Source organism: Myripristis murdjan, chromosome 20, assembly GCF_902150065.1.
Source record: "Myripristis murdjan chromosome 20, fMyrMur1.1, whole genome shotgun sequence".
Taxonomy (NCBI): domain Eukaryota; kingdom Metazoa; phylum Chordata; class Actinopteri; order Holocentriformes; family Holocentridae; genus Myripristis; species Myripristis murdjan.
Window position 1 is genome coordinate 4,838,464 of NC_043999.1, and position 24,570 is coordinate 4,863,033.

Genomic DNA, 24,570 nt, shown 5'->3' on the forward strand with positions numbered 1-24,570 from the left:
ATTCAAAAACTTGTAGGAAGGAAGCAGTGGAAGAAAAAAAAAATCAAGAGAAGAGCAGTGTTTGTGCTTTTTTTTTTTTTTTAGTTTTGACTCGTTTTCAATAGTCACACCTACCGCTTTTCACTGATAGGGTTTTTATTCATGTGCTGGTTTGTATTCCTATACAGATTTGTTGTGTATCTGTCATAGTATCAAACGTTTCGTATATTCTCATACAAGTCAAAGGTGACTTGGTGCCGTGTAATCTCTTGTGGTATAAGTGCAACATTTCCATAATACTGCCATATGAAATTACAGTAGATTTGCAGCCCTCTGTGGAGAGTTTAAAGAGGCCAAACAGTAGCTTTTAGTAGTTTTACCTCTAACTTTTCTCAAACATGCCAACAGGAACGTGAAGTGTCCATCTGTGGTACTCAACTGTAAATTCATAATGACTCTAACGTACTTAAAGGCATTTTATTTCCAATGATATCACTATATGATGTCATTAAACTCACTGAGTGTTTGTGGCCATCATGGATGTCCATGAATTTATAGCGGCTTTATGATACTTTAACATATTATGATGTCCTGTGGTATCACTACATGGCATCCTAAAGTAACTTATAGTGCATTTATAGTGATTTTATGGTACTTTGAAGAACTTATTTAATTCTTTTGGTATCACTATACATTTAATATACCTCTAGGAGCATGTAATGTTACTTTAAGGTAATTTTATCTCATCTTCTACAACTGTGTAGGCCTAATCACTTCAATGACACCTTATGGTACTTACACATTACTATCTCTGATAGTATACATTTATAGCAATATATTGTGATTTGAAGCATTTTCAGGTGTTAAGATATACAATTTTATTAACTTTATGCTACTTAAAGGTATTCTTATCAGCTATGGTAGCTAACACTGTAAATTTATAGTGACTTCAGGGGACTTTGAGGAATTTTAATTTCCAACCTCTAGGTTGTTTGCAGCTTTCAGTCGTAAATTTAGAGACTTGACGCGTTTTTCAGGTCTTTTTGTCTAACTTTTACGCAACTTTAAGGTATTTTTTTATCACCTGTGTTAGCCAACAAGTTGAATTTACAATGACTTCAGGACACTTTGAGGTGTTTTAATGTCTTATGAAATCACTTCTTTACCCCACAGTGACTTCTAACTAGTTTGTCGTGGATTTATAGAAACTTTATGGTCGATTTGAGTTTAGTTTTTATCACATATGGTTCCCTAAGTGTTAACTTCCCGGTGATATCTGTACAGTAATCGTCTGGTTTGTATAATAAGTGTATTATGAGGGTGTTGCAGCGACGCTGGGCCAGGTGAAGTGTCCAGGCAGGTCTGCTACGGGAACAGTGTGTCTCTCTGCGCCTCACCTCTCCCACCGTCCTCCCCAGTGCCATCTTCTGCCACGGATCTGCCAACTGTGCCAGGGGCATCTTGTCCACCTAAGCTCCGGCGTTTTCCTCCCCCCTTTCAGGTCGTCTGTCCTCCCAGCCGCCCGGTGGCCCGCTTCGCTCTCTAGTTTCTTCGCTCGGGTTGGAGCCCCAGCCGCGCACCGACCGACCGACCGACAGACGCGGAGCCGAGAAACAACACTTCAATTCCGGATCTGTGGCGCTGAGCCCGCCTCTTCCTCCGGAGAAACAAACATGAGAAATGAGCCCCGGACGCCCTTTTTCGGAAACTGAGTCCGAGTCTACCTACTGACTGACTCTCTCTCTCTCTCTCTCTCTCACTCTCTCTCTCTCACTTCCGTTATTTCCCAATATGGCGGCCGGTATCGGCTTACCTGTCTGTCAGCCCGCCGCGTCACGCTGACGTCACGTAAGGGGGCGGAATCATGCACCACGCAGGCAGGCAGGCAGGCAGGCGGGCGGGCAGGTATTCACAACAACAACAATAAACACATAAGAAATAATAAATAAACATAAATAAAATACACAAATGAAGTCCGGTCAGCCTCCTCAGTCTATTCTTACCATAACTGCTCAGGGTCAACTGCACATATTCAAACTCCCACCTTACCTCATTGCATCAGTGTAGAATAATACGTTATCCTGTGTGATATTGTCTATTAATTATAGTTATTATATTTATTATATTTGCTAGTATTTTATTATATCATTTGTATATATATATATTTAATCATGTCGTTTTTTTAATATATTCTATGTATACTTGAATGAATGAATGATATCTTATATAAAATGCTCTTATGGGCTATGCAAAGCTTTTTCTTTTTTCTTATTTTCTTTGTATTGATCCACTTTATTTATGTTGTTACTTGTTGTGTTTATTTTTTCTAAAGATATATATTTCTCCATCTGTTGTTAGGTATATTTTGTCTAGTCTACTGTTGAGTGTACAACCTGTACAACTGTGAGATGTACAACCTGCTACTGGAACACAAGAGTTTACCAATTTGGGATCAATAAAGTAAATCAGTCAATCAATCAATAAATCAATCAATCAATCAATCAATCAGTCGATCAGTCAGTCAGTCAGGCTATCTATCTATCTAATGGCAATAATCTTGCTTTATTGTGGTTACTTTTTATTTATGCATATTTATCCATTTGTTTATTTATTGTTCCAACTTCCTATCTCCATAGCAACAAAGAGTTTTCGGCGTGTGTGTGTTTGTGTGTGTCACACTGTCAGCTGATCAGGGAATAACAGAAGCAGCTATTGTGATCCTCCTGTGTCTGGAATTCAACACACTTCAATGCATTAACAATGGAAATAAGCCCAGTTTACTACACAGTACTATGCAATACTACACAACGCAGCACATTTAAAGTACACTACACCAAATCTATACAGGACCTACTGTACAGTACATACTGCACACTACACTGTACACTAAACCACCCTCTGCCCTGTATTCTTCTATACTATACAACTGTCTTTAGTTGTATTGGTGCTGTGTGGGGCATGGAGGGACACTCAAACTGAATGTTAATGATATTATGAGCCAAAGATGCACAAAATGCAAAAAGGCACATTCCACCTCAATCTGAAGTAAGCCCAGTGTTGCTGAGAAATTAATTTTATTCTTATATCAGTGACTCTTCACTTTGATGATGTGCACAATAACACAGTAACTACTTCATTAAAACAGATTTCTGTTGTGCATCTTTGCAGATTTTTGTGTTGCTATGTGCTTGAAATATTTCCTCCCAGATTAGAATATATCAGTATACAGGAATACTGTGAACTTTTCTTTTTTTCCCCAAACCACAACCGATAATAGATGTAGAATTTACACCAGACAGTGACATCTAGTGGCAGGCAAGGAACAACAGACCACAATGACATGGCTCATATGGAGACTTTTCCATTTGATACTTAGATCGTTTGAATTATTTATCCAATTTTTAAAAAACTGTATTTGAATATTTGGGTTGACTTTTAATTTTCAGTATATGTGAGTAATACTACCACCATAACTGTATGGCTGAAAGATTATTCTTCACATGAACTAATATCACAAAGTGTGAAATAACTGCACAAGATTCAACAGGTTAGATTATCATTTTTTTCCCTTTTGGTTTGATTCCATGAACCATCCATTTTTAATGCATGTTTTTATTACTGATGGCAGCTTTTTATGATTATGTATCTAAAAAAAAAGGAACGCACCTTGAGATTTCTATGTATTGTAAATGTGCTACAGCCTATAACTAACCCCACAATTTTTTTTTTTTTTTTTTATTGATGTCATCAGGTTCATTTTACCAGCTTGTCTAGACTGTGTAGCAACCTGCTGCCGTGACAAACAAACAAAGACAATAAACAGTGTAACATTTCATCCCAACTTTACTTCTGCATTTATCTTACAGCAACAGTCTGACAGCTTTTCATCTTACAGATACTTCATTTACACATAAATAGTCCAAGAAAGCTTCACATCTGTACACGGTCATGGTCGGTAACACAGTGGACATTTTTTATCGTTATTAATATTAAATAAAAGGAAAGAGGTACGAGAAACAGGGGAACAGAAAATCCAGAGCTTCGGCTCTTAACTCTTCCACATCTTCATTTTTCCCCTCAGAGATTTTCCCAAAGTGCAACAGTTTGTTCGGACATGGCCACAGAGATCAGCCCGAGCTCCAAGTGCATCTTAATACAGGTAACAGAGTTTTCACCGAGCCGAGGATTCTCTTATCATGTGCGCTGAAAAACACGAATACCTTAAAAACACAAAGTGGTTCAATGTAACAGGTAACGGATCTGTAGCACACGGCTCACAGGAGCTGCTTCATTCCAACATTCACCAGCCTTGTTTTGATTATTTTATAACGCAACTCGATTTAGATTTTACTCCCAACCTCTCTGGCAGGTAACCATCACTTTTAGCTCCTCACATGCTGTAAAATTCTGATTAGTTGGAAAATTTGTGACATTGGCTGGTTAATATGGGGAGTTAGTGTCATTGTGAGGGGTTCACTTTAAAAAAAATAAAATATAAAGTCTGCTGCTCTGCCACTGCAAGTCGCTGAAAGAACATAAAATGACATAAATGTGCATAAATGTGCATGTGTGATGGACTTGAGGCTGGCAATTAACCGGTAAACTAGTGTCTGGCAATACTGCTCTATAGTCTTCTCAGTTCTCATACATGATCACATAGTAACTCAATAAAAACAAATCAGTTGAACTGCCACTCACACTGTTTAGCTTGCCGCGTATTCATTCCAGCTAAACAACGCTGAAGTTTTCCTGCTGTTTCTGAAACGTTTCACATGTAAAAATTTCTGAAAACTCAGAGGCTCAAAAAAGTGCATGACTACTATAATGGCTTTAAAATCAATCTTTTTTTTTGTTTCCATTTTGCAATATTCAGCATTGCCTTCTTCTACGTTGCAAGAAGGTGCAACTGTTTTTGTTTAAAGGGGAAAAAAAGTGTAACAGCTTGCTTCAGCGTTCTGTTGCTGTGCCGAATCCCAATATTTTTTTTAAATATTTTCAGCAGGAAAAAAGGAAGAAAATCCAGTGTAAACATGTGGATATCGCAACTGTAATATAAAGGGAAAATAGATCACATTTTTTTCAACACAGGTTAATGCGTGTAAACCACACAAGGACTGCTAACATCATCTGACATTTTCCAACGGCTTTCACTATCCACCCATACTCTATACAAAAATAAAATACCAAGGAACAGGTCAGATAAAATGCCTTAACTCTCTCTTAAAATGACAAAATAAGTGACAAATAATTTGAATTCAGATACGGCGTGACAAATCTTTCAGGAAACTCACAAGGGTTAGTGTTGATGGGAAAACCTCATCCCACCGTGTCAGGAGGACAAACAGACACAAAATGTGATTTAAATATCTATACATACTCTATATAAATTACACTGACAGCTTTGGGTCAAAGTTCAGTCCATAAGGTGCGGAATGCTGCTGAGATCTACGCTGGACGAGGGCAGAGGAGTTGGTTTAAACAGACGGCTGCCGAGGCTTGTAGCTGTTTATTGCGCGGTGTTGAATTTAGGAGTGTGTGCGTGAGAGAGAGCGAGCGGCGCTGTGTCTAGCTGACAGATTTGAGTTTGGACCAGGGGTTGGTCCCGCGCACCTCTATGGGCGCTTCGTTGTAGAAAATGTGGTTGCAGAGTTCCTCCAGCGGCGGCTCCGGGTCAGACGTGGCGAACTGAGCCGCCTCCTCGACCTCCTTGCGGATCTCCACGTCGATTACCTGCAGGGACACAAACGGTTCGGGTTAGCCTTCACATCGCTAGGAAGCTCAACAGCAGATCTGACCAGGTGACGGACTCACAGCTACAGGACGGAGCATGCCTGCTGTGCAAGATTCATTTCAGCAACAAAAAGATATGATAGTGGAAAAATTTTGGACTCCTTTCTGCGCAACACTGAATGAGTCAAGTCCTTCACACACCACACACTTCATCTGCTATTCGTCTAAACGTCGTAATTTTTTTCCCTGCAGAAAAGCACCATTAGCGCTGACGCAATTACCTAATTTATCAATTTGCGGCATAACTTTGAAAATCTATTATTTATTTTAGTCATTTTTTAAGTAAAAATGCCAAAAACTTATTAATTGCTTCATTTTTACTAAGATGGTATGATTTCCCTTTTTCCACTAATTATCATAATAAAAAAAAAAGCACTCAGAGTGCTCTCTCAGCGGGAAGTTACAGCCCTGTTTGTTCTAAGCCACGCCCCTTTCATCAATGCTGTTGTCATAGGACACGCCCCATTGGGACAGACAATGCTTAGATGCATTCGTTAACTATGGTCGTTAACTTGAGGGCAGTTGGCCCAAAAAGGTAAATCACTTCTTCACCGACCCATGATCAGCCTTCCCACTGGGTTTCATGGTGTGTTTTCAAACTACAGCCCTGCTTGTGCTAAGCCACACCCCCTTCAGTGATGTTGCCACACCCCTTTTGGCAGTTGTCTCGGGACACGCCCTTTTGGGCCAATCAGTGGAAGAGGTCATGGGTCAAGGTGGCCCTGACCAGTTTTGGGTTGAAAGTTGTGCTATGTGGATGCATTTGGAAACAATGGTGTCGTTTGTGCCGAGTCATGCCTCTGCTACGCCCCCTTGTGGCCAAATGAGCCGAAAAGTTCACTTCTTTGTTTAAAGCTAGTATGTCTGGTACTTCTTTAAAATGTATTTATGTATTTTTATTTATCCTGCTTCACTCAATCACATAACCCCCCAACAGGGAGTATTACCATTTTGTTGGGCTTTTTTTTTGGCTGCTAGTCAGACTTATAAGTGATATGAGCGCTTTAACTTCTAACTTTCTATCAGACTGTGGCTTTATTTTTGACACTTTATCCACTACAAAAAAAAAAAAAAATCAATCCCAAAACGAATCCCTGGATTATGACATGAAAATAATTACTAGCTGCTGTCCTAGTCTGGCTTGTGTATCTGATTACTGTTTTTCAGTTTACAAGCTAACATCTCCGGGTCATCTCCTCAAACCAAACTGCTCTGAGGCTCCGCTTGCTGAGCTGGTTAAGATTTAAACATCTTTATCAGGACCAGCGGGGATTATCGAGACTACAAAATGCTGTTCAAGTTATGCTCTGGGATTGTGTCGGCTATTTCCAGCTGCTCAAGGTAACAGCCGCCTCACTGCTCTTCATGCAGTCCTCACTAGCAACACAAACACACAGCAAGTATACACAAACACACAGCGCATACACACAAACACACACAATACACAGGGCTGTTTTTTTACTGTTTCTATTTTGGGTCGAGTTTGGCTTCATTGTTAGCAGAGCGACGCTGATACTGAAGAGCACAACAGTGTCAGATTTTCCCAGCTGGTCTGAGAAGTCAAACCTCACCATCAGCCTGTGGTATTTGGTAAGTGACCAAGTGTGTGTGTGTGTGTGTTTGCACTGCAGACGTACTTTGAATTCCTCTGCGGAGGCCATGTTGCTGCTCAGCATGCGCTCCTTCAGCAGTGAGATGGGGTCGCTCTTGCTGCGCACTTCCTGGATTTCCTCACGCGTGCGGTAGCTGCAGGAGGTTACATCACCGTTAGCACTTCCTCCACACGCCAAAGCCCAAAATAACAACATTTTGCATCAAGTATTCCCTGCTAATTGTCTTATGGCTGCGTTTACAGACACTGATTAATGCAGAAACAATTTATTACCTATTTTTTGATTGTGTAATACCTAAAAAAAATTTTTTTTTGAAGCTACTTTTTCTTACTCACAAACAGAAATTTTTAAAATTAATATCTAAGATCTCACTTTCTGCTAGAGTTGAATTCTCTACACAAATCAAATCAGTCTATTACAAAACCAAATGTAACAAGAACATTATGGATGTGTTTTTTAGCTAATTGACCCTTATTATCGTCATTTGATCTGATTCATCCGTATTTACCATTTAAAATTTATTTGTATGTGCTGTTATTGCTTACCTGGATGTTTGTATATTATCCAATTGTTAATAAAATAAAAAAAAAATACATTTTAAAAAGCTCACTATAACTCAGAGGTGGTGTTACCTGCAGCCAAAGTGGCACAGGTGAACAAATTAAATCACAAAAACTGCTGCATGTCACACTTGCTGAATCATGCAAAGTTAATTCTATATTTAGAACAGTTATGTATGTTCGATGACACATATACAGTGCAGACCTTCATGCTCGGATCCAACCTGCAGGTCGTATCTGATGTTTTGAACGTTGATACCTTTTCTAGGACGGAACCCACATCTGACAGAAACATGAAGCGACAGCGACGCTGAAAGCCCCGCGTGCACGGCACCGACGACAAAACACATCGCATCAATGTTTGTACCCGTTTGTCCCGCTCGTCACAAACCCATTTGTCTTCCAGTAGTGTCTTCAAAATCTGACTGCACCGACGTGTCTCCCCGAATACTAATCACACCGGCTATTTGTCTCGCTTTTCTTTGTTGTGTCTCGTTCTGCCGACACTGCTCAGCCACGCTGCCACAGTCTCAGGTGAAGAGTGTAAGATTTACTGATCAAGACGGAAACACACACAAGGACTAACAATAACATCATTCAAATGGGAGTCTTAAGTAGCTCCTGTGCCTCTGAACCAGCTTTTCTTCCACTGATCCACGTTGATCAGACCAGAAAAGAAAACAAAAAGTGACGCCGTGAAGCATTTTGCTGCTCAAACTGATTAGAAAACAGCAGATCAAAGTCGTGATGGGACAAAGAATATAAGAAGGGGGAAATATCAGATCACGTTCAGCTGCAGTGTGAACAACGTCTGAGATGTAAATATCGCCAGTGTTTCATCTGAATTCACTGTGCAGCTGCAGAATTATGAGCGCCGCTGCTAATATTTCACTCATTAATGTCAGTGGGCTAACACTGATTTTCCACTGCGCTTTGCTGTCGTTTATTTTGCACTAGTTTCTCTCAAACTTTCACACACACCCAAACAGACTGTGTGTCTATTTGACTCCAAAAAGCAGTCGACCTGGGTGAAACACTGTCTGCACTACTGCCACCAAGACAAATTCCTCTCCTTTTATCACACTTGACCATTAAATGATTGAGCTTTAGACATTTACGAACGCACTTCTGTGTCAGAGCAATTGTTTCAGTCCGATTCAACATACAAAACCTCCTCAAAATATTTAGGACATCAGCACCTTTCTTAACCAGGTCGCTAAGACGAATGGATAGTTTACTAAGAGAAGGAGAGGAAGTAGGACGGGTAATAATTTTCACGTCTCTGAACCAGAAAATAAACCCGAAGCTAAAATTCAACTGAAAATGGACGAACATGAAGGCAGAGAGAAGACTGCAACGGAAACCACAGGGAATGTGACATGACAAGCCAGTGTGAAGGCCAAGCTGCAGGGGTCAACAGGGTTAAAGGTCACTCACCTGACCCCGGGGTCACTCATGCTGTGTCCATGGTAACGGTATGTTTGCAGCTCCATGACGATGGGGCCCTGAAACACAGAGCAGATAAAACTGGACCAGAGTTCAAGAGAGTCGCTGCGGATCCTCCACAACTCAAAGGCTTTGACAAGACTCTGAGCGTGGAAGTCAACCTTTCTGCTAAACCCAAACAGCTCAGACCTTCTTGGAGTTACGGCTGTGAGATAATTCAGTTTTACAGTTTATCGCCTTCCAGGAGAGTTGTGACGGTCTGGTAATTTTGGGATATGGTGACAAAGAATTCTGCTGTCTAAACTGATGATAACAAGCACATTTGAAACTAAAAAGCTGACTAATTTGGCTATTTAACGTGATTTTGCACATTTCTCTTTATGTGCTTAAATAAAGAAAAAACCTTGAGTATTGTGATAATGATTTGCCAATGCTACATTTACCCAACACTTTTATACAGAGTGACTAATAATGAGTGCAGCAATAGAATAAACTTTAGCCAGCAATAAAGGCAACTGATAGTGTGGAGTGTATTTGTAGAAGAGATGGGGAAAAAAGAAGAGAAATGAGAGAAAATAACAGTAAAGTTTAGAGAGGAGACAGAGCCAGACTGCCTGTGACTGCTCTGCTGACTGTGGGCAGCTCATTGCACCACCGTGCAAGATATTTTGAGGGGAAATTGGCCCTGCAATGTCTTCACCAACCTCTTACAAAACTTTGAGTTCCTGTTTTTTTACTTCTCTTAAAACGGGGAAAATGACTGAATACACGTAATGTTTTATAGCAATGTCCTGCTTCACGCTCACTCTGTTAAAGACCCCATGGAATGGACTCTTAATCAACAGGATCTCAGTTTGGGAGAGAAATGCAATTTTATTGAAGAGATGCGATGGATGACAGTGGATGTTTAGAGATTTGTGAAGGTTTTATTGGTAGAAGTTTTGTCATGGGGACTTTAAAAACATTCACGCATGAACGCTGATGGGTGAAATCCTTTGGCCTCTGTGGCTCTTCTTCTGCGATGGATTTCTCCCCGTGTGGTTGATTTTGAATGTGAGGGACTGACATGAAAAACCTGACGTTCACGGTTGATGTTTTAGCTCAAGTTCAGGTTTATTTATAGCCTTAATCACATTTCCTGGCTCTGTGAGGTCGTGAGTGGACGGCTCGCTGCAGCAGGACTCACCTTGCCGGCTCTGCAGTGGTCTGCGGCGAACTTGGTGGCCTCTCGGACACACAGCACGTCCATCCCGTCCACCTATGGATGGAAAAACACCCGTTGCATGTCACACAAAAACAGAGCAACAGGAAAAATCAATGCAGCGACCACTCAACTGCACAACAAATCAGTAACCTGCTGGTTTAGAACCAGCTGACAGGTTGCACAACTTCAACACTGTTAGAGGACAAACAAATGAACAGTCAAACGATTCGCTGATTAAACCGATCGACTGAAAATTAATCAATTACAATTCTGACAAATGGTAAATCCTTTGTCATTTATCAATTAAAAACCTGTATTTGGGGGCGCCCTGGTAGCTCACTGGATAAGAGCATGTACCACTTTGTTAAGGCTGAGTCCTGATCGCAGTGTCCTGGGTTCAAATTCGACCTGAGGCCTTTTGCTGCATGTCATCCCCTCTCTCTCCCCTGCCTTTCCTGTCTCTCTCTATTGTGACTGTCAAAACAGAAATGCCAAAAAAAAACAAAAAAAACATCTATTTCTAGCTTCACTTAGGTGCAAATATTGTCTTAATCTCTGTTCATATCGCAAATATAGACAATAAAATAAATACATTACTATATATTAAATTATACCTTAAAATACTTATGGTTGTTTTTAACCTCTGCTGACCTCCCATCACACTTTATGACTATTTTTGTCATTTAAGAGACTAAACGATTGGTCAAAAATAATCAACAATGAAAACAATGATAAAGTACTTCAGTTAAAGAAAATCATCGACATGATCAAATAACAATTAGAAAACGCAGCAGTAGAAGCAGACTAAGAGGCAGAAGAATATCCAGTGTACAACTGAAAATACTCGAGATATTAACAGTATTTGCAAAACTAGTAAAATTATTTTCTTCCCCAAATCGTTAAGGCTAATAATAAATGAATCACGATCATTTCTACACACAATCAAGACCGCCGCTTGAGCCGGACTCGTGCAGCTCCAGTCCCAGCAGCCTCTGGGGTTTTCCTGTGATGTGTATGTACGTGTGTGTGTGTGTGTGCAGTATCATACATGAGCATCAGACACTGTATACATGCTCACACCTGCAACTGCCAGGACGGACTGTGTCAGCCTCCTCCTGTTATAGTCTAGGTCTGTCCGGGCTCGCTGCAGCGTACCGCCAACAAAGACACACTGCAGCTGCTGCCCAAGACCCGAGTGTGTGTGTGTGTGTGTGTGTGTGTGTTGACATCTGAGCAACGACATGGTTTTTCTGTAGCCAAAAATCTGCCTCAGGCTTGGTTTACTCACAAATGCATCGCTCCAAAAGATAAAGAGCTAAAGTAGGGCTGGGTGAAATATATTGATCAAGATGATATCTACACTGCGATAGACAGGGTTCCTGTACCTTTTCTTCAATCAAATTCAAGCACTTTGCAAGCATTTTCAAGCTTCTCCAGCACCTTGCAGCTGTAGTAAATTGAAAATAATAATAATAATCATTGTAGCCAAACTATGTTTAGTGAGAGCTTTCTACAAAAGGAGAGAAAACATAAGCAAGTTTCAAAATGCAGCAGCACCCGCACAAACCCTGGATATAAGACTAGATTATCATGTGGGATTTTGTCATGCCATACTATCATGATATGGTGTTTCCTGGTTTTAAAGGCTGCATGACAGTAAAGGGATGCAGTTTACTGACCTTCAGAGGCTGTTCTAGCTGTTTGTTGTTCACCTCTACCTGCTTGGTCATATCCACATTACCAGTGATCATTTATCAATAACCTCTTGTGTGTAAATATCTTATGAAAGCACCAGCTGTCATCCCTGCAATATCATCACAATATCGATATCAAGGTATCTGCTCAAAGATGTTGTGACATTTGATTTTATCCGTATCGCCCAGCTTCCACACACTTACAACTGTAGTGCAGACCAAACAGAATCAACCACAGCACAATTATGTCAAATATGTTTGCAATTCAGTGCCGAGTCTCATGGTTGAGTCCGACTGACGGCTCACATTCCCGTCTTAGTGAACGCAGCTTCATAAGTGAGAAGGAGAAAGTGACTCAAATAATGCAGGTAACTTCTATATTAAGCAGAAGGAGCTCACAACAATAACTCATAACAACAACTCACTCTAGAAAAGCAACTCTGATCCTACAGTCAATTTAAAACTGCATTAGGGAAGATATTTAGCCAGCCTAAATTCCAAACCACTGCACGTTAAGTTTTATCAAATGAATTTCTGGCGTGGGCCACAGTTAATTCTCCTCAAAGACGAAGTGAAAAATCAAAATGTAAGAGTAAAATCCAATCCGTCTCCCCAGCAGTGTGCAGTTTAATGACACTTACAGACATTCTGGATATTGAAGTTCACCTTTCAAACTGTTTCCTTTCCCTGCTGTTTGGGAAACTCAACATGTGACGCTGATTTTCTGTCATAACAAGCGTGTGTGTGTGTGTGTGTCTCACTCTGATTCCTGGTATGAAGTCTCCTCTCATGTAGTAGTCGGTGCTGGCTGACGCTCTCTCCACCGACGTCCCCATGCCGTACCTGTTGTTCTCACAGATGAAGATGCACGGCAGCTTCCACAGGGCAGCCATGTTGAATGACTCGAACAGCTGGCCCTGATTGGATCCAAAAAAAAAACAACAACAAAAAAAAAAAATGGAGTCAGAAATTTGTGTGTCAAATACTGAGAAATTCTGACTGTTAGCTGGCAACAACACATTAGTTAGAGATTCATCCTAAAATATATATCTGGGTAATTAAATTATGTAAATGGCCAGTGAAATTAAGATAATTAGGACAAAAAGGAGGTTAATTATTTGTCATGCAGCCCAGGTTTGTATCGTTAAACTAACGAATTAACAAGAACTGGGTGTGACAACAACATTTTCATTAACTTAAGTTAACATAACACGGATGTACAAACAAATAGTAACTGAGACAGTATTGTGTGTGTACAAAACTAACTAAAATAAACTAAAATTATAGTCAACTTTCTTTAGTTTTTGTCTTTGTTAATTTATTTCAGAAGTAAGTCTGGTATTTTGGGTGGATATGAAATTTATCTTCCAATTTTTTAGCTGTGCCACTTTTACACAGCAGATGGATTATAGCCTGCAGTCGCACAAGCAAGCACTGCTTCACTTATTTTACTACACAAAAAACTTTTTCTGACCTGAGAAAAACCCATAACACAAAAAAAGACAAAACCTAACACTGAAACTAATAAAAACTAATCTAAAACTAAGCATTAAAAAAAAAAAAAAAAAAAAAAAAAAAAAAAAAACAGCAAACTGACTTGAAAAAACAATTTAAAAAAACTAAACTGAAACTGAAAAAGTGAAAATAAAAACCTATAGTAAGTCACCTGGTTGGCGGCTCCGTCTCCATACAGCGTCACACACACCTGGTTGTTGCCTTGGTACTGGCAGGCCAGAGCGATGCCTGCTCCTAAAGGAATCTGAGGATTTACAAGGTAAGCTGCATTACAGCACTCGAACACACACACACACACACACACACACACACGCAAGTGGCAGAGATGTTGCAGGGAAAATAGCATGTAATCTGTGATAAGCTGCGTCCTGGTTGGCTCAATGAAAACAAACACAAAACAGTTTCTTGGTTGTTTAACACGATGAGTCACATAACCGGTGGCTGTTTTTCATTATTATTATTCAGCAGGAGAGAATATATTTATCAGTGAAGCAGCATGATCTAAGTGGCTGGTGTATATTTCCATTTTTCTAACCCAATAACTTCCACTGGCTTCAGTCGGCTCCTGCAGTCTGACTGTGTTGTAAACGCTCTTTACCACCATGCAGCATGTTTTTGTATTATTCTGATGTTCTAGGATGCCCAACAACATCTGTCACAGGGACTGCTGATGAAAACCAGCCTTTTAGCTAACCTGCGTATATTTACACTTTTAAAATGCTGATTAATGAATATAGTAAAAAAAAAAAAAAAAAGGATAAAATAAAGTGTTGCATACTGGGCTCATCATAGCGATTACTGACTACATTTACATGCACAAAATATTCTGTTTTTTTACCTTTATGTACTGAAAAACACAATATTCCCACTAAGCTGTTTACATAGCTTATGAGAATTAATATTCCACTGATATTCCTGTTTACATTCATTCCTTCAGCCGCCTTATTGAAAAAGTCAGCACTGTGTCTTTCATTTCAAGTGTTTCATGATCTTTAAAAGTCAGCGTGTTTCTCCTTCTGACCAGAAATGTGAGGTAATGTGTCGCAAACCGCGGTCAAACTCCAATTGAGACACACAGACTGAAAGCGCTCTATACATGACCCAAGAATGCTCCTAAAACCCAAATAATTTGAGCATATCCCACGTCTTATTCAGAAAATGCTACGTGTGGAGGCCTAATTTTGAACATCCAGACAGAATATGCTGTTTATGTAATAGTGTGCATGTAAACGTGCTGAGTGTGATAGAGAAAATGACAACCAGCCAATCAGGACAGAGGGAAAAGGTCGTTAATGACGTAACCAATCGATCGGAAACTGAGACGGAAAATCCATCAACTGCCATCAGTGTGAGATCCAGATCAATACAGACACGAAACCAGCACAAAATAACTGTTGATGTTTGTGCTGTGCTGTGAATGGACTGTGTGTGTGTGTATGTGTGTTACCTGCGCTCCCACAATGCCGTTGCCTCCATAGAAATGCGGGGCGTACATGTGCATGGAGCCTCCCTTGCCTTTGGCCACACCCCCTTTACGACCTGAGGACGACGAGCAGAAAGAGGAATGAAGCCGACGCTGTAGCACCAATATCATCAATATCATCAATATCATCAATACACCGAGACATTTTAGCTCATTTTGTATTTAAAATCAATTTTTCCTTTATCTCCTAACATGCAAACTGTTAATTTTGCTGTGTTTTATCTGTGTTTTTGTCTCCTGGTAAGATATTTTCACAAGTTTCTGTTTTTTTTTTTCCTTTCTCACTCTCAGCTGCACAGTTTGTTCATTTCTGTGATGTGTTTTATGGTACAAAATGAAAGAAAAAAAATAGGCAATATTGAAATTTGGTGTGTTTGTGCAGGAAACTATGAGTCAGTCTGGTTTTTTGTGTCCTTTTAGCTGCATTTTTTCCTGGTCAGTTTCCTTTTGTTCACATTAAGTTTATTTTACTATTTAATTGTGCAATAACTTTATACCTGTAGAACTTTACAAAATGCAATAGTGCAATATACCCTACTGTTGTATATAGTATGTATACTTTTTACATATGTTCAATCTCTTATTTCTGTATATATTGTTGAAATATTAATGTAGGGTTAATGCACATATTTTAACATAATACACACACACTTTTTACACAAATTTCTAGGGCTTATATTTTTCTGTTTCTTATTTTAATTCTGCGTATACACATTTTTCTCTTGAGAATTTGAGCGACTGCATCTGTCCCAGTTTCCCCTCAGGGATCAATAAAGTATTTCTGATTCTGATCTGAGGTTATAGTTCCTGTGTGCACTAACAGGACATGATGGACTTGTATTTTCCATCTGCTGTTCCTTCACTGAAGCCACTGCTGTCGTTTTCTCCTGCTGCTGTGCAATCCCAAGTACCAATCCTGCGATTTCTAATCACACACTCCTCGGTTTGATTTATTTTGCTCTGTCCTGGTGACTTTATGAAATAACCGTTATCAGTTTGTGAGTTTCGTAAACACAAATTCGGTTGGTGATTTGAACACGTGTGACTCTCACCGGTGAGCTCTGCCAGGATCTCTTTGACGGACACGCCGCGGGTGTAGGTGTAGCCGTGGGAGCGGTAGGCGGTGATCAGGTGGTCAGACGGGTTGATGGCCGACTCGATGCCCACGGCACAAGCTTCCTGCAGGACGAGACACACAAACAGAAGCTGAAGGAAGTTTGTTCGTAAGTGTGTTTGTATTTTGTTGGAGTTCACAGGGTTTCTACACACTTTCTATTTCAAAGTTCCAGACTTTTCCAGGCTTCTGTTGATTTTTTTCAGGCTTCATCAGACCACTGATAAGTAAATGTTTATCAGGCCCATAAATTCTTTGGACTTAAAACTAAAAAAAAAAGGTGCAAAGGAAGCTTTTAAACGCTCTGCTTTTTACCTTCTGTGTCACTCGACTGTTAGGCTGCCTCACCTGTGTTTGATGTATCAAACAGTTTAGCACATAATTTGCGCTTTTTGATCCTTCGCAATCCATTTTGAGCAATTTGGATTAAAAATTTGCAGCCATGGGTGGACTGGAGCAGCCACTGGTGGCCACAGAGCAGAAGCCCCAGACAGTCAAAAAAGAGGCATTTCAACTGTTCTCTCCTGCACTCTCCCAATGTAAAACATGGCTTCTTCAAAATGAAAAATGCATTATGATTTATGCAGTGGCTAAGTCCTATGCTTCAGCCCTACTGGCTACTGACTAGGTTTGTTCTGACTTGTGCCCAAAAAAAGTGATTGTCTAAAACGTTAAGTAACGTTGAAATAAAAGTATTTATAAATGTCCATCACTTACGGCATAACGTTTAAATAAAATATAACTCAAAATACATACAACCCGGTTACGCTTGCGACCACACACTGAGTGTCTGAAGAGTCTCAGTCATCCAGGTCATGATATGCAAGTAGTGTAGAGCAGGTCAACTGGACTGAAGAGTTTAAGGGTTGTGAGGGTTGTGATGCCACTGCTGTGACAGGTGTTAAGGATCATCGTTAGGGTCACATGGTGACCACACACTGAGCACAGTCTAAAACTGTGTGCCTCCCACAATCAGCAACACCTGTGCTTGATTGGACTCTGATGAACTACCTGGCCCTCGGCCTTGACCGTGTACTGAGGTAACCTTGGTGACAGATGTAAATAACAGATATGGCTCTTACAATCTAATTGTTTTGATTTTATAAATTACACATTTTAGAAATTTGCACATAGAAACAAAAGTCTAGGAAGGAGAATTTCTTTTTTTCCCAAAAAAATTTTCCATACATTTCCAGACCTGGTAATTATCAAAATCATACTACATAGTTTTTCAACACTGAGTTTAACATAAGGCACTTTTTAGCTGTTTAACACAGATGCTCTTTTTCAGCACTGACCTGTTTAATATTCATTTACATATTTATACCTGGGAGCTGAGGAAGAGAATGCCTTGCTCAGCAGCATCTTGAAAGTTGTTTGAGGTTTCTGCACTTCAGATCCTGATCCAAACACGTGATCTTTGTGTTGAAACCAACCTCTCCTCTCTCTTGCAAAATGCAGCACCTCTGTGTGTGTGTGTGTGTGTGTGTGTGTGCGCTGACCTGTCCGTCATACAGGTGGCAGAAGCCCCTGATGATCTTCTGCTTGTAGAGCTGGTCGGCCCTCAGCTCCATGCGGCGGATGGTCTGCATGGTGCGGTAATACTGCAGGCCCTGCTCCCGCGTCAGCTCCGCCTTCCCCGCAGGCCCCTCCTCCAGCCGGTGCACCTCGCATTTCTATCGGACGGGGGCAAACGAGGGGCAAAGGAAATTAAAGATAAGAATAAAGATTAAAACAAGCGCCTTTTGAGCCAATCAGCAGCAAAATCACTCATCCTCTCAAGGTTCATCAAAAACCAAACTGGTCATGCAGAAGTTAGAACCTCCTTTGGTTTTAAATTTTGATTAATTATGGTGACATCATCGGCACCCTCTCTCCAAATATAGTCAAAAATCAGATGAGTGGTGCGGCATCTAGATTCTCCAGAAGTGCCATTTTCTCTGTGTGATGGAAAATAATACTTTGTTCTCAAATTCTGTTTTCTGTGACTGTACTTCTTCAGGGATTGTTTTTTTTTTTTTTGCGTCCCTTCAAAATTTACCTTGATGTCAAAGGTGGCCTGGGGGGTGAAGTCAGCATAGGAGCGGGACACCACGACTCGGGCCCCCTGGAAACACAGACACACACACACACACACACACACAAAAACAATACACAGTCAAACACACATCGGCACAATGCAATGAGCACAAGTCAAAGAAAAACAGGACAGCATGGTGGCTGCCCTCCTCTTCACAGCAGGTGAGGGGTTAGTGGGGGGGGGGGTCAGGACTCGCTCAGGTGAGTCTAGGGTTTGGTGCTGGGGTTCACAGGGTTATCAGGGTGCTACTTTATTCTGCACTACATTACAACTAAAACAGGAGTGTGTTCCCTGATTCAGGTTGGTCAGTAACAGGGTGGGAGCTAACACCCAGCCAAACAGCTCGACTGCGCCACCAGCCCCTGGATTAAATATCAAGACTGGCTCCCAAACCGACCAAACACTGTTTTCTTGCCTGGCCGTGTTACATGACGCTGAGCCCTTCAATTCACAGGGATTTAACTGCTGTGTGGCAACAGGGATCAATCATCACATCATGTTTTTTTTTTTTATATAATAACAGAGAAATGCCTTGTTGCCCTGAAAATAGCAAACATGGCCTCTTAAAGGAAAAATCCACCTTCAGATACTCATGTGTGATGTTTGGTGTACTGCACGAGTCAGTTTGTGAAACGTTGTCGTTTACTTTCTTGCAGCACTCATGTTCACCTCAACCTGCCTCGTCTACCTTTAGTCAAACAGTTTGAGAAAATCTGGGTTCATCTGTGATTTCAGGACGCCACTTTCTGAAAACTCGACCTGTCCTGTTGCTGCTTTACGGCGTTTTGGTCTGTTTGCTGCTGCTGTCGTGGAGAACAGCCTGTTAACTCTGTTAGGCGTGGGAACCTGTAGCTTAACACCAATTCAGTCTGAGTCACGATTCACTTTTGGCGATTCAATTTAAGAGCATTTTCTCTCTTTTTGGGGGGAAAAGTTCAGTTCAATTAGTTTGTGAACCAAGATTAGAGTCAACTCAGTCAATTCAGCATTTTTAATGAATAAATGAGTGTGGTATTGTAAGACTATCCCTTTTGTTTTCTTTTGAAATTACAGAATTACTTAAACATTTATTCTATCAAAATGACTTTGAAGCAAACTGCAATTTTTAGTATTCTCTTAGATCAACGCCACATTAGCCTGGGTCTTCTTCACATGTGAAGAACTGATTTGTGAATAAATCAACATTTCGGATCAATTCAGGCCAAAGTCAGAGCAACTCATTCTCTCTCTTTTAGCAGATTGATTCAGTTGAGTCAACAGAATTCATGATCGATGCCGTGAATTAATTGCTCCAACTCAAGTCGCTGTCCTCCTCTACGACGGATTTCTCCCCGTATGATCGTTGAACGCCGGCGCAAAATGGCGGCTCTAGAAAGACGGCGGCTTCTCACTTTGATTGTGAGGGATTGACACCAAAGCCTGACATTTTAGATCACTGAAAAATGTTCTGATAGCAAACTCTACTGGAGCTGCTGGAAACATCTGGACCTTACATCACCTCATCTATGACTGGCCAGTTATCCATTACAGGAAGACAAAAAGTACACCAAACATCAAAATGGTCTCATAAATGCAAGGTGCATCGCTGATACCTGCTTTTTTTAAAAAAGTGTTTTCAGGTGGACTTTTCCTTTAACAGCAGGGTTTCCCAGCCACCGTGGCCCATAGAGACACAGATGAGGTTTCCCACCCTGGTTAGTGAGCAGACATACATGGAAGACGCTGCACAGACTCTTACTGGTGAGGCTAGCGGAGCGGCCGGGGCGCTAACTAACTGCTCAGCAGAGGCTCTAGTACTGACTGGTGGTGGTTTGGGTGGCTGTCGCTGGGTCTTTGCCAAGGCAGGAGCCGCCGGTGAGGTTAAAGAGACGTACTCTGACAGGTCAATCAGCAACTGGGGAACACAGGAGCCGACCGATCAGACCAGAGCAACAGCCAGAAGCTCTGCAGTGAGAAGACTAGAGTGACAAGAGCAGAGGAAGCAGCTACGGTGGACAATGGAGACACAGACATGAACCGGGCGCTGGAGGCTACGACAGGAGCGACACACTCAGGGGACATGGAGACTAACACCAGCCCAACAGTGTCTAGACTTATCTCCATATTTCAGAATTGGTACACCATTTCAATTAAATCAAGACTTGAATTTGTCACCAACAAGACTTGTGTTTCTTTTTTGACCATTTAAGTGTGCAATAATTTATGCTTGCAGGCCTTGACAATATAACAGCACAATATCCCCGTGTATACAGGTATATATATAAATATATATATATTTTTTTTTTACATATGCTCAATTTCTTATTTCTGCATGGATGCTTTTTTTGTAGGATTAATGCACATATTTCACACTTTTTATACAACATCGATTAATGCACACCTGTTTTTTTCTTTTTTTTACAAATTTCTAAGGCATATATTTTTTATTTCTTATTTCTTTTTCTACTTCCTATACTTTAAATTAATTTAATTTGAGCAACTCAACTGACCCCTTGGAGATCGATATAGCATTTCTGATTCTGATTCAGTTAATCTGGTTGTGTTAGTATGTTAAACTACATGGATTACTGTGTCTCCCCGAGCAGTCGATGTGACTACAGGGAAAGACACTTCCACCAGCCTGCAGCCAAATGCCAGTACATTCTCACCGTGGCTGATAATTGGCTAATCTATAAGCCACTGTGGCACGTAACCCCATGCAGTCGGAGGTCCTGGTTGGTTGCTCAAACAGTGACAGCGGCTGGGTTTCCTGCTATGGCTGTTGGATTGCTTACGAACTCAAATCAAATCAGAAAAATGTTGTACCAATATGAAATATCACTTCAATAAACTTTTAACCCATTTAAATAGGGCTCTACCATGCCACGGTTTTAGAAGCACATAATCTCACAGATTAATTCATGCTACATGGAATAATGACAGAAAAAAAAACATAACAAATGTAATTTAATATTCAAGACAGATGGGTATTTTTGGTTATTTTCATGGACCGAGATACAAAAATTTTGCTTTTGCACCATGATTCTTTTTTTTTTTTTTTTTTTTGGAAGCACATGTGAGAGTAGGACCAGGCCTACAGACAAGCACAGAGCAGAGCCACATGATCTGCTTACCTCTGACACTGTTTGGGCCGCCTAGGGTACAGCCAAAGGGAGGGAGGAGGTAGGAGGCAAGGGGATAGAAAAAAGGAAAGAAATAAATCGGTTTGTGTGTGTGTGTGTGTGTGTGTGATGTGTGTGTGTAAGAATGAGACAGGGAGTGAAAGCAGGAGATTCGCTTGTTCAATGTGGAGCCATCACACAACAGGGTCCCCACTGTCGCTTGCTCATCAAATCACAAGGACTCTTCGGTTTCTTTCAGGGTCTCCTTTGCTGAAATGGACTCAAATCAAATGTGCATGTTGACAGTGATAATAATTAGAAAACATGCAGTTCAAGTTTCTATTAAATGCTTTGGGAGTGTTAATCTCAGAGCAGACAGGGATCCAGAGACCAGAGGCATGCTGAGGGAAAACTTCTCTCACATGCACAAACTTGCAAAAGTAACCCAAGCTCTGTGGGAACCCTGTTACCACCGCACAGGCTGCACCCAAACACAACTTTTTAGGGCATGCCGGTGCTTTTACGGCCTTGTCATTGAATAAGCATGGTGAGAGAAGCAGCTCTTTCACCAAACATTCACAAGCAATCATGTGCAGACGAGACAAAAGGTGCAGTTAGTCGGAAACAGCGTCACAAAACCCCAAACCCCAAATAGTCCAGTCATTTTATGAAAAAACCTAGAACAAATTGCAAGAGAAACAAACTCAACTGATTTTGTATCCTCAGTTTGTCCTGAGTGAGGGGAAAAAAGTCCCAAGGAATCCCATTGGTGGAAAGTTTTGAAAATCACCTATTTATGGCCACATATTACCAAAAAACACTGTTTTTAACACACAGGGGAAAGGGGTTCAACATTTTACTTTCAGATATCACTATAAAAATTCACAAGTTGATTACACACACAAAGACAAGAAAAAAAGTCAATTACAAGTTCTTTGAATTATTCTGTTTACACATGCATATCACACATTATCTGATTTGATATGTGCTAATAAGGAATAAATGCCAGAAGATATTTAAACAGTGAATTAAAAGGTTACTTTATATATAGTAACTTTTTAATTCACTGTTTAAATATCTCTTCTGGTATTAATTCTTTATATTCCTTATTAGCGCATATCAAATCAGATAATGTGTGATATGCATGTGTAAACAGAATAATTCAAAGAACTTGTAATTGACTTTTTTTCTTGTCTTTGTGTGTGTAATCAACTTGTGAATTTTTATAGTGATATCTGAAAGTAAAATTTTGAACCCCTTTCCCCTGTGTGTTAAAAACAGTGTTTTTTGGTAATTTGTGGTCATAAATAGGTGATTTTCAAAACTTTCCACCAATGGGATTCCTTGGGACTTTTTTTCCCCTCACTCAGGACAAACTGAGGATACAGAATCAGTTGAGTTTGCTTCTCTTGCAATTTGTCCTAGGTTGACCCCAATTTTGGCCTAAAATTACTGGACTATTAGTCGGAAACAGCGTCACAAAACCCCAAAACCCAAAACCACGACGCCACCGTGCGCCAGTGCAGCGGAACCCGCATTGAATTTCAGTAAAAAGCACCAAGAAATGTGATTTAACAGCCCATACCAGACAAAATCAACCACAAATAGCATTAATGGATGGTAGCATGCGTGCGGCTAGGTACCGGCCGCGTCGCCACAGCAACGTTAGCTCGCGCACAAGGTCAGCACCGAGCCCAACGGCAGCGGAGCAGCTAACTGTTAGCATCGCCCCAAAACTCGGCCAGGAAACGGCGTCCGGCTCCGCGTTTCCCCGCCGTGAGACTCACCACATTCTTGCCAGTGATCCGACACAGCGCGTTAGAAATAATGGTTAGCATATTTTTCATGCTACTGAGCGGCGGCGACGACCTGAGAGCCTAAAAGGATTAAAAACCGCTAACACCGCTGAGAGCTGCTGCTTCCTTGTTAGTGTGCGTCCGCGAATCTGGCCCGGGAGGATGCGGAACTGCGTGAAATAAAGGTTCCGCGCCAGCTCGCCCTGTGTATGTGTAGGGGAGAGTGGGGTAATTTGTGCCAAGGGGCAAGTAGTGCCACCCCTGTTATCTAGAAAACTATAGAAGAAGTTGGTCATGTGACCACATATTTTTGAAGAGGCATCCATTTCACTCATCCTGCAAAGAAGGGAGACACATGGCTTGAGAGGTAAGCACATTTAAGTTCAAAAAACATTTTTTTGCCCTCCAAAGTAAAATTTCTATGATCAAGGTTTTTTGATTGCTGTGTTTGAACAATTATAGAAAATTTTGAAAACAGTTCACACAGGTTTTAGTACTTTAATAAGCTACACCATGAGTCTATACAGTTAGCATGATGTTAGCTCAAAACAGCTGGGGGATGCATTTTTTTCAAAATGGTGGGCTTGGGGTAATTTGTGCCAAAGGGCCTTGGGGTAATTTGTGCCAGTGGCACAACTTGTGATTATATACTATATATTACTTTATTGTATTTTATTGTTATTGTACATTATTTTCTTACCTTTGATCACTAAAACTATTCAGATTCAGATGAAGATGATTTGAAGGTGCTCATTTTGGACTTTTTATTTTGTTCTGGGTATGTGTTCATGTGGCGCTAGGCCTTGTTATAGAAAAGTGGCCTGTGATCTTGTTAAAATAATAAATAAATGTTAAATAAATAATTTTGTATTGAATTTGTTTTGCTTTTATATAGCATTATCATTTGTGAGATTAAAATGATCTGTTTTACTTCAATTATCAATGGCACAATTTACCCCAGTGTATTCTCTCTAATGGCACAATTTACCCCACACCGGGGGCAAGTTGTGCCACAAAACCACTTTTTTTTCAAAAGCTATATTTCTCAAACAGTTTATATAAGATCCAAAGTGATTGTTCCCAGGGATGCACAACATCCTAAACTATATGTGCATATTTTAGTTGGAGGTATTACTGTAATCCCCTTGCTTTAAAGGCACTTTAAGTAAAAATTGGCACTATTTACCCCACTCTC

General features: G+C 40.6%; 2 protein-coding genes and 1 long non-coding RNA gene across 9 annotated transcripts in view; 1 reads left to right on the plus strand and 2 right to left on the minus strand.

Annotated features, from left to right (window-relative positions):
• The window catches only part of rps6ka3b (ribosomal protein S6 kinase, polypeptide 3b), a 51,100-nt gene extending 49,341 nt beyond the window's left edge, over window positions 1-1,759 (minus strand). For both annotated transcript variants that reach the window (XM_030079271.1, XM_030079270.1), the window contains exon 1: window positions 1,377-1,759. In XM_030079271.1, coding sequence (XP_029935131.1) covers window positions 1,377-1,439 — 63 coding nt within the window. In that variant the 5' untranslated portion in view covers window positions 1,440-1,759. The remainder of the gene's footprint in view (window positions 1-1,376) is intronic.
• Window positions 309-20,231, plus strand: LOC115378782 (uncharacterized). Its single transcript, XR_003930163.1, has 3 exons — window positions 309-321; window positions 1,167-1,172; window positions 19,780-20,231. It is a non-coding gene; the product is annotated as an uncharacterized LOC115378782 (long non-coding RNA).
• pdha1b (pyruvate dehydrogenase E1 subunit alpha 1b) lies at window positions 3,805-23,523 on the minus strand. 6 transcript variants are annotated; one of them, XM_030079274.1, is made up of 13 exons: window positions 23,367-23,523; window positions 21,592-21,612; window positions 20,280-20,372; window positions 18,440-18,505; window positions 17,901-18,074; window positions 16,337-16,463; window positions 15,249-15,340; window positions 13,953-14,045; window positions 13,048-13,203; window positions 10,575-10,646; window positions 9,380-9,447; window positions 7,407-7,515; window positions 3,805-5,709 (listed from the first exon to the last, which is right to left on the minus strand). In XM_030079274.1, the coding sequence occupies exons 1-13, from the start codon at window positions 23,424-23,426 to the stop codon at window positions 5,545-5,547; spliced, it is 1,296 nt and encodes a 431-aa protein (XP_029935134.1). In that variant the 5' UTR covers window positions 23,427-23,523; the 3' UTR covers window positions 3,805-5,544. The 6 variants fall into 6 exon arrangements, with proteins under 6 accessions (XP_029935134.1, XP_029935132.1, XP_029935135.1 ...); XM_030079272.1 differs by having other exon boundaries at window positions 20,217-20,372; XM_030079275.1 differs by lacking the exon at window positions 21,592-21,612.
• Window positions 23,524-24,570: the final 1,047 nt, after the last annotated feature.

What these genes read in the sequence shown, in the direction of transcription:
- pdha1b (XM_030079272.1), bottom strand. Translation starts at nt 23,426, where the DNA reads ATGAAAAATATGCTAACCATTATTTCTAACGCGCTGTGTCGGATCACT. An exon ending in GGATCACTGGCAAGAATGTG is followed by an intron (nt 21,613 to 23,366) that starts GTGAGTCTCACG and finishes GCTGTACCCTAG; the next exon opens with GCGGCCCAAACAGTGTCAGA. An exon ending in CGGCCCAAACAGTGTCAGAG is followed by an intron (nt 20,373 to 21,591) that starts GTAAGCAGATCA and finishes TGTGTTCCCCAG; the next exon opens with TTGCTGATTGACCTGTCAGA.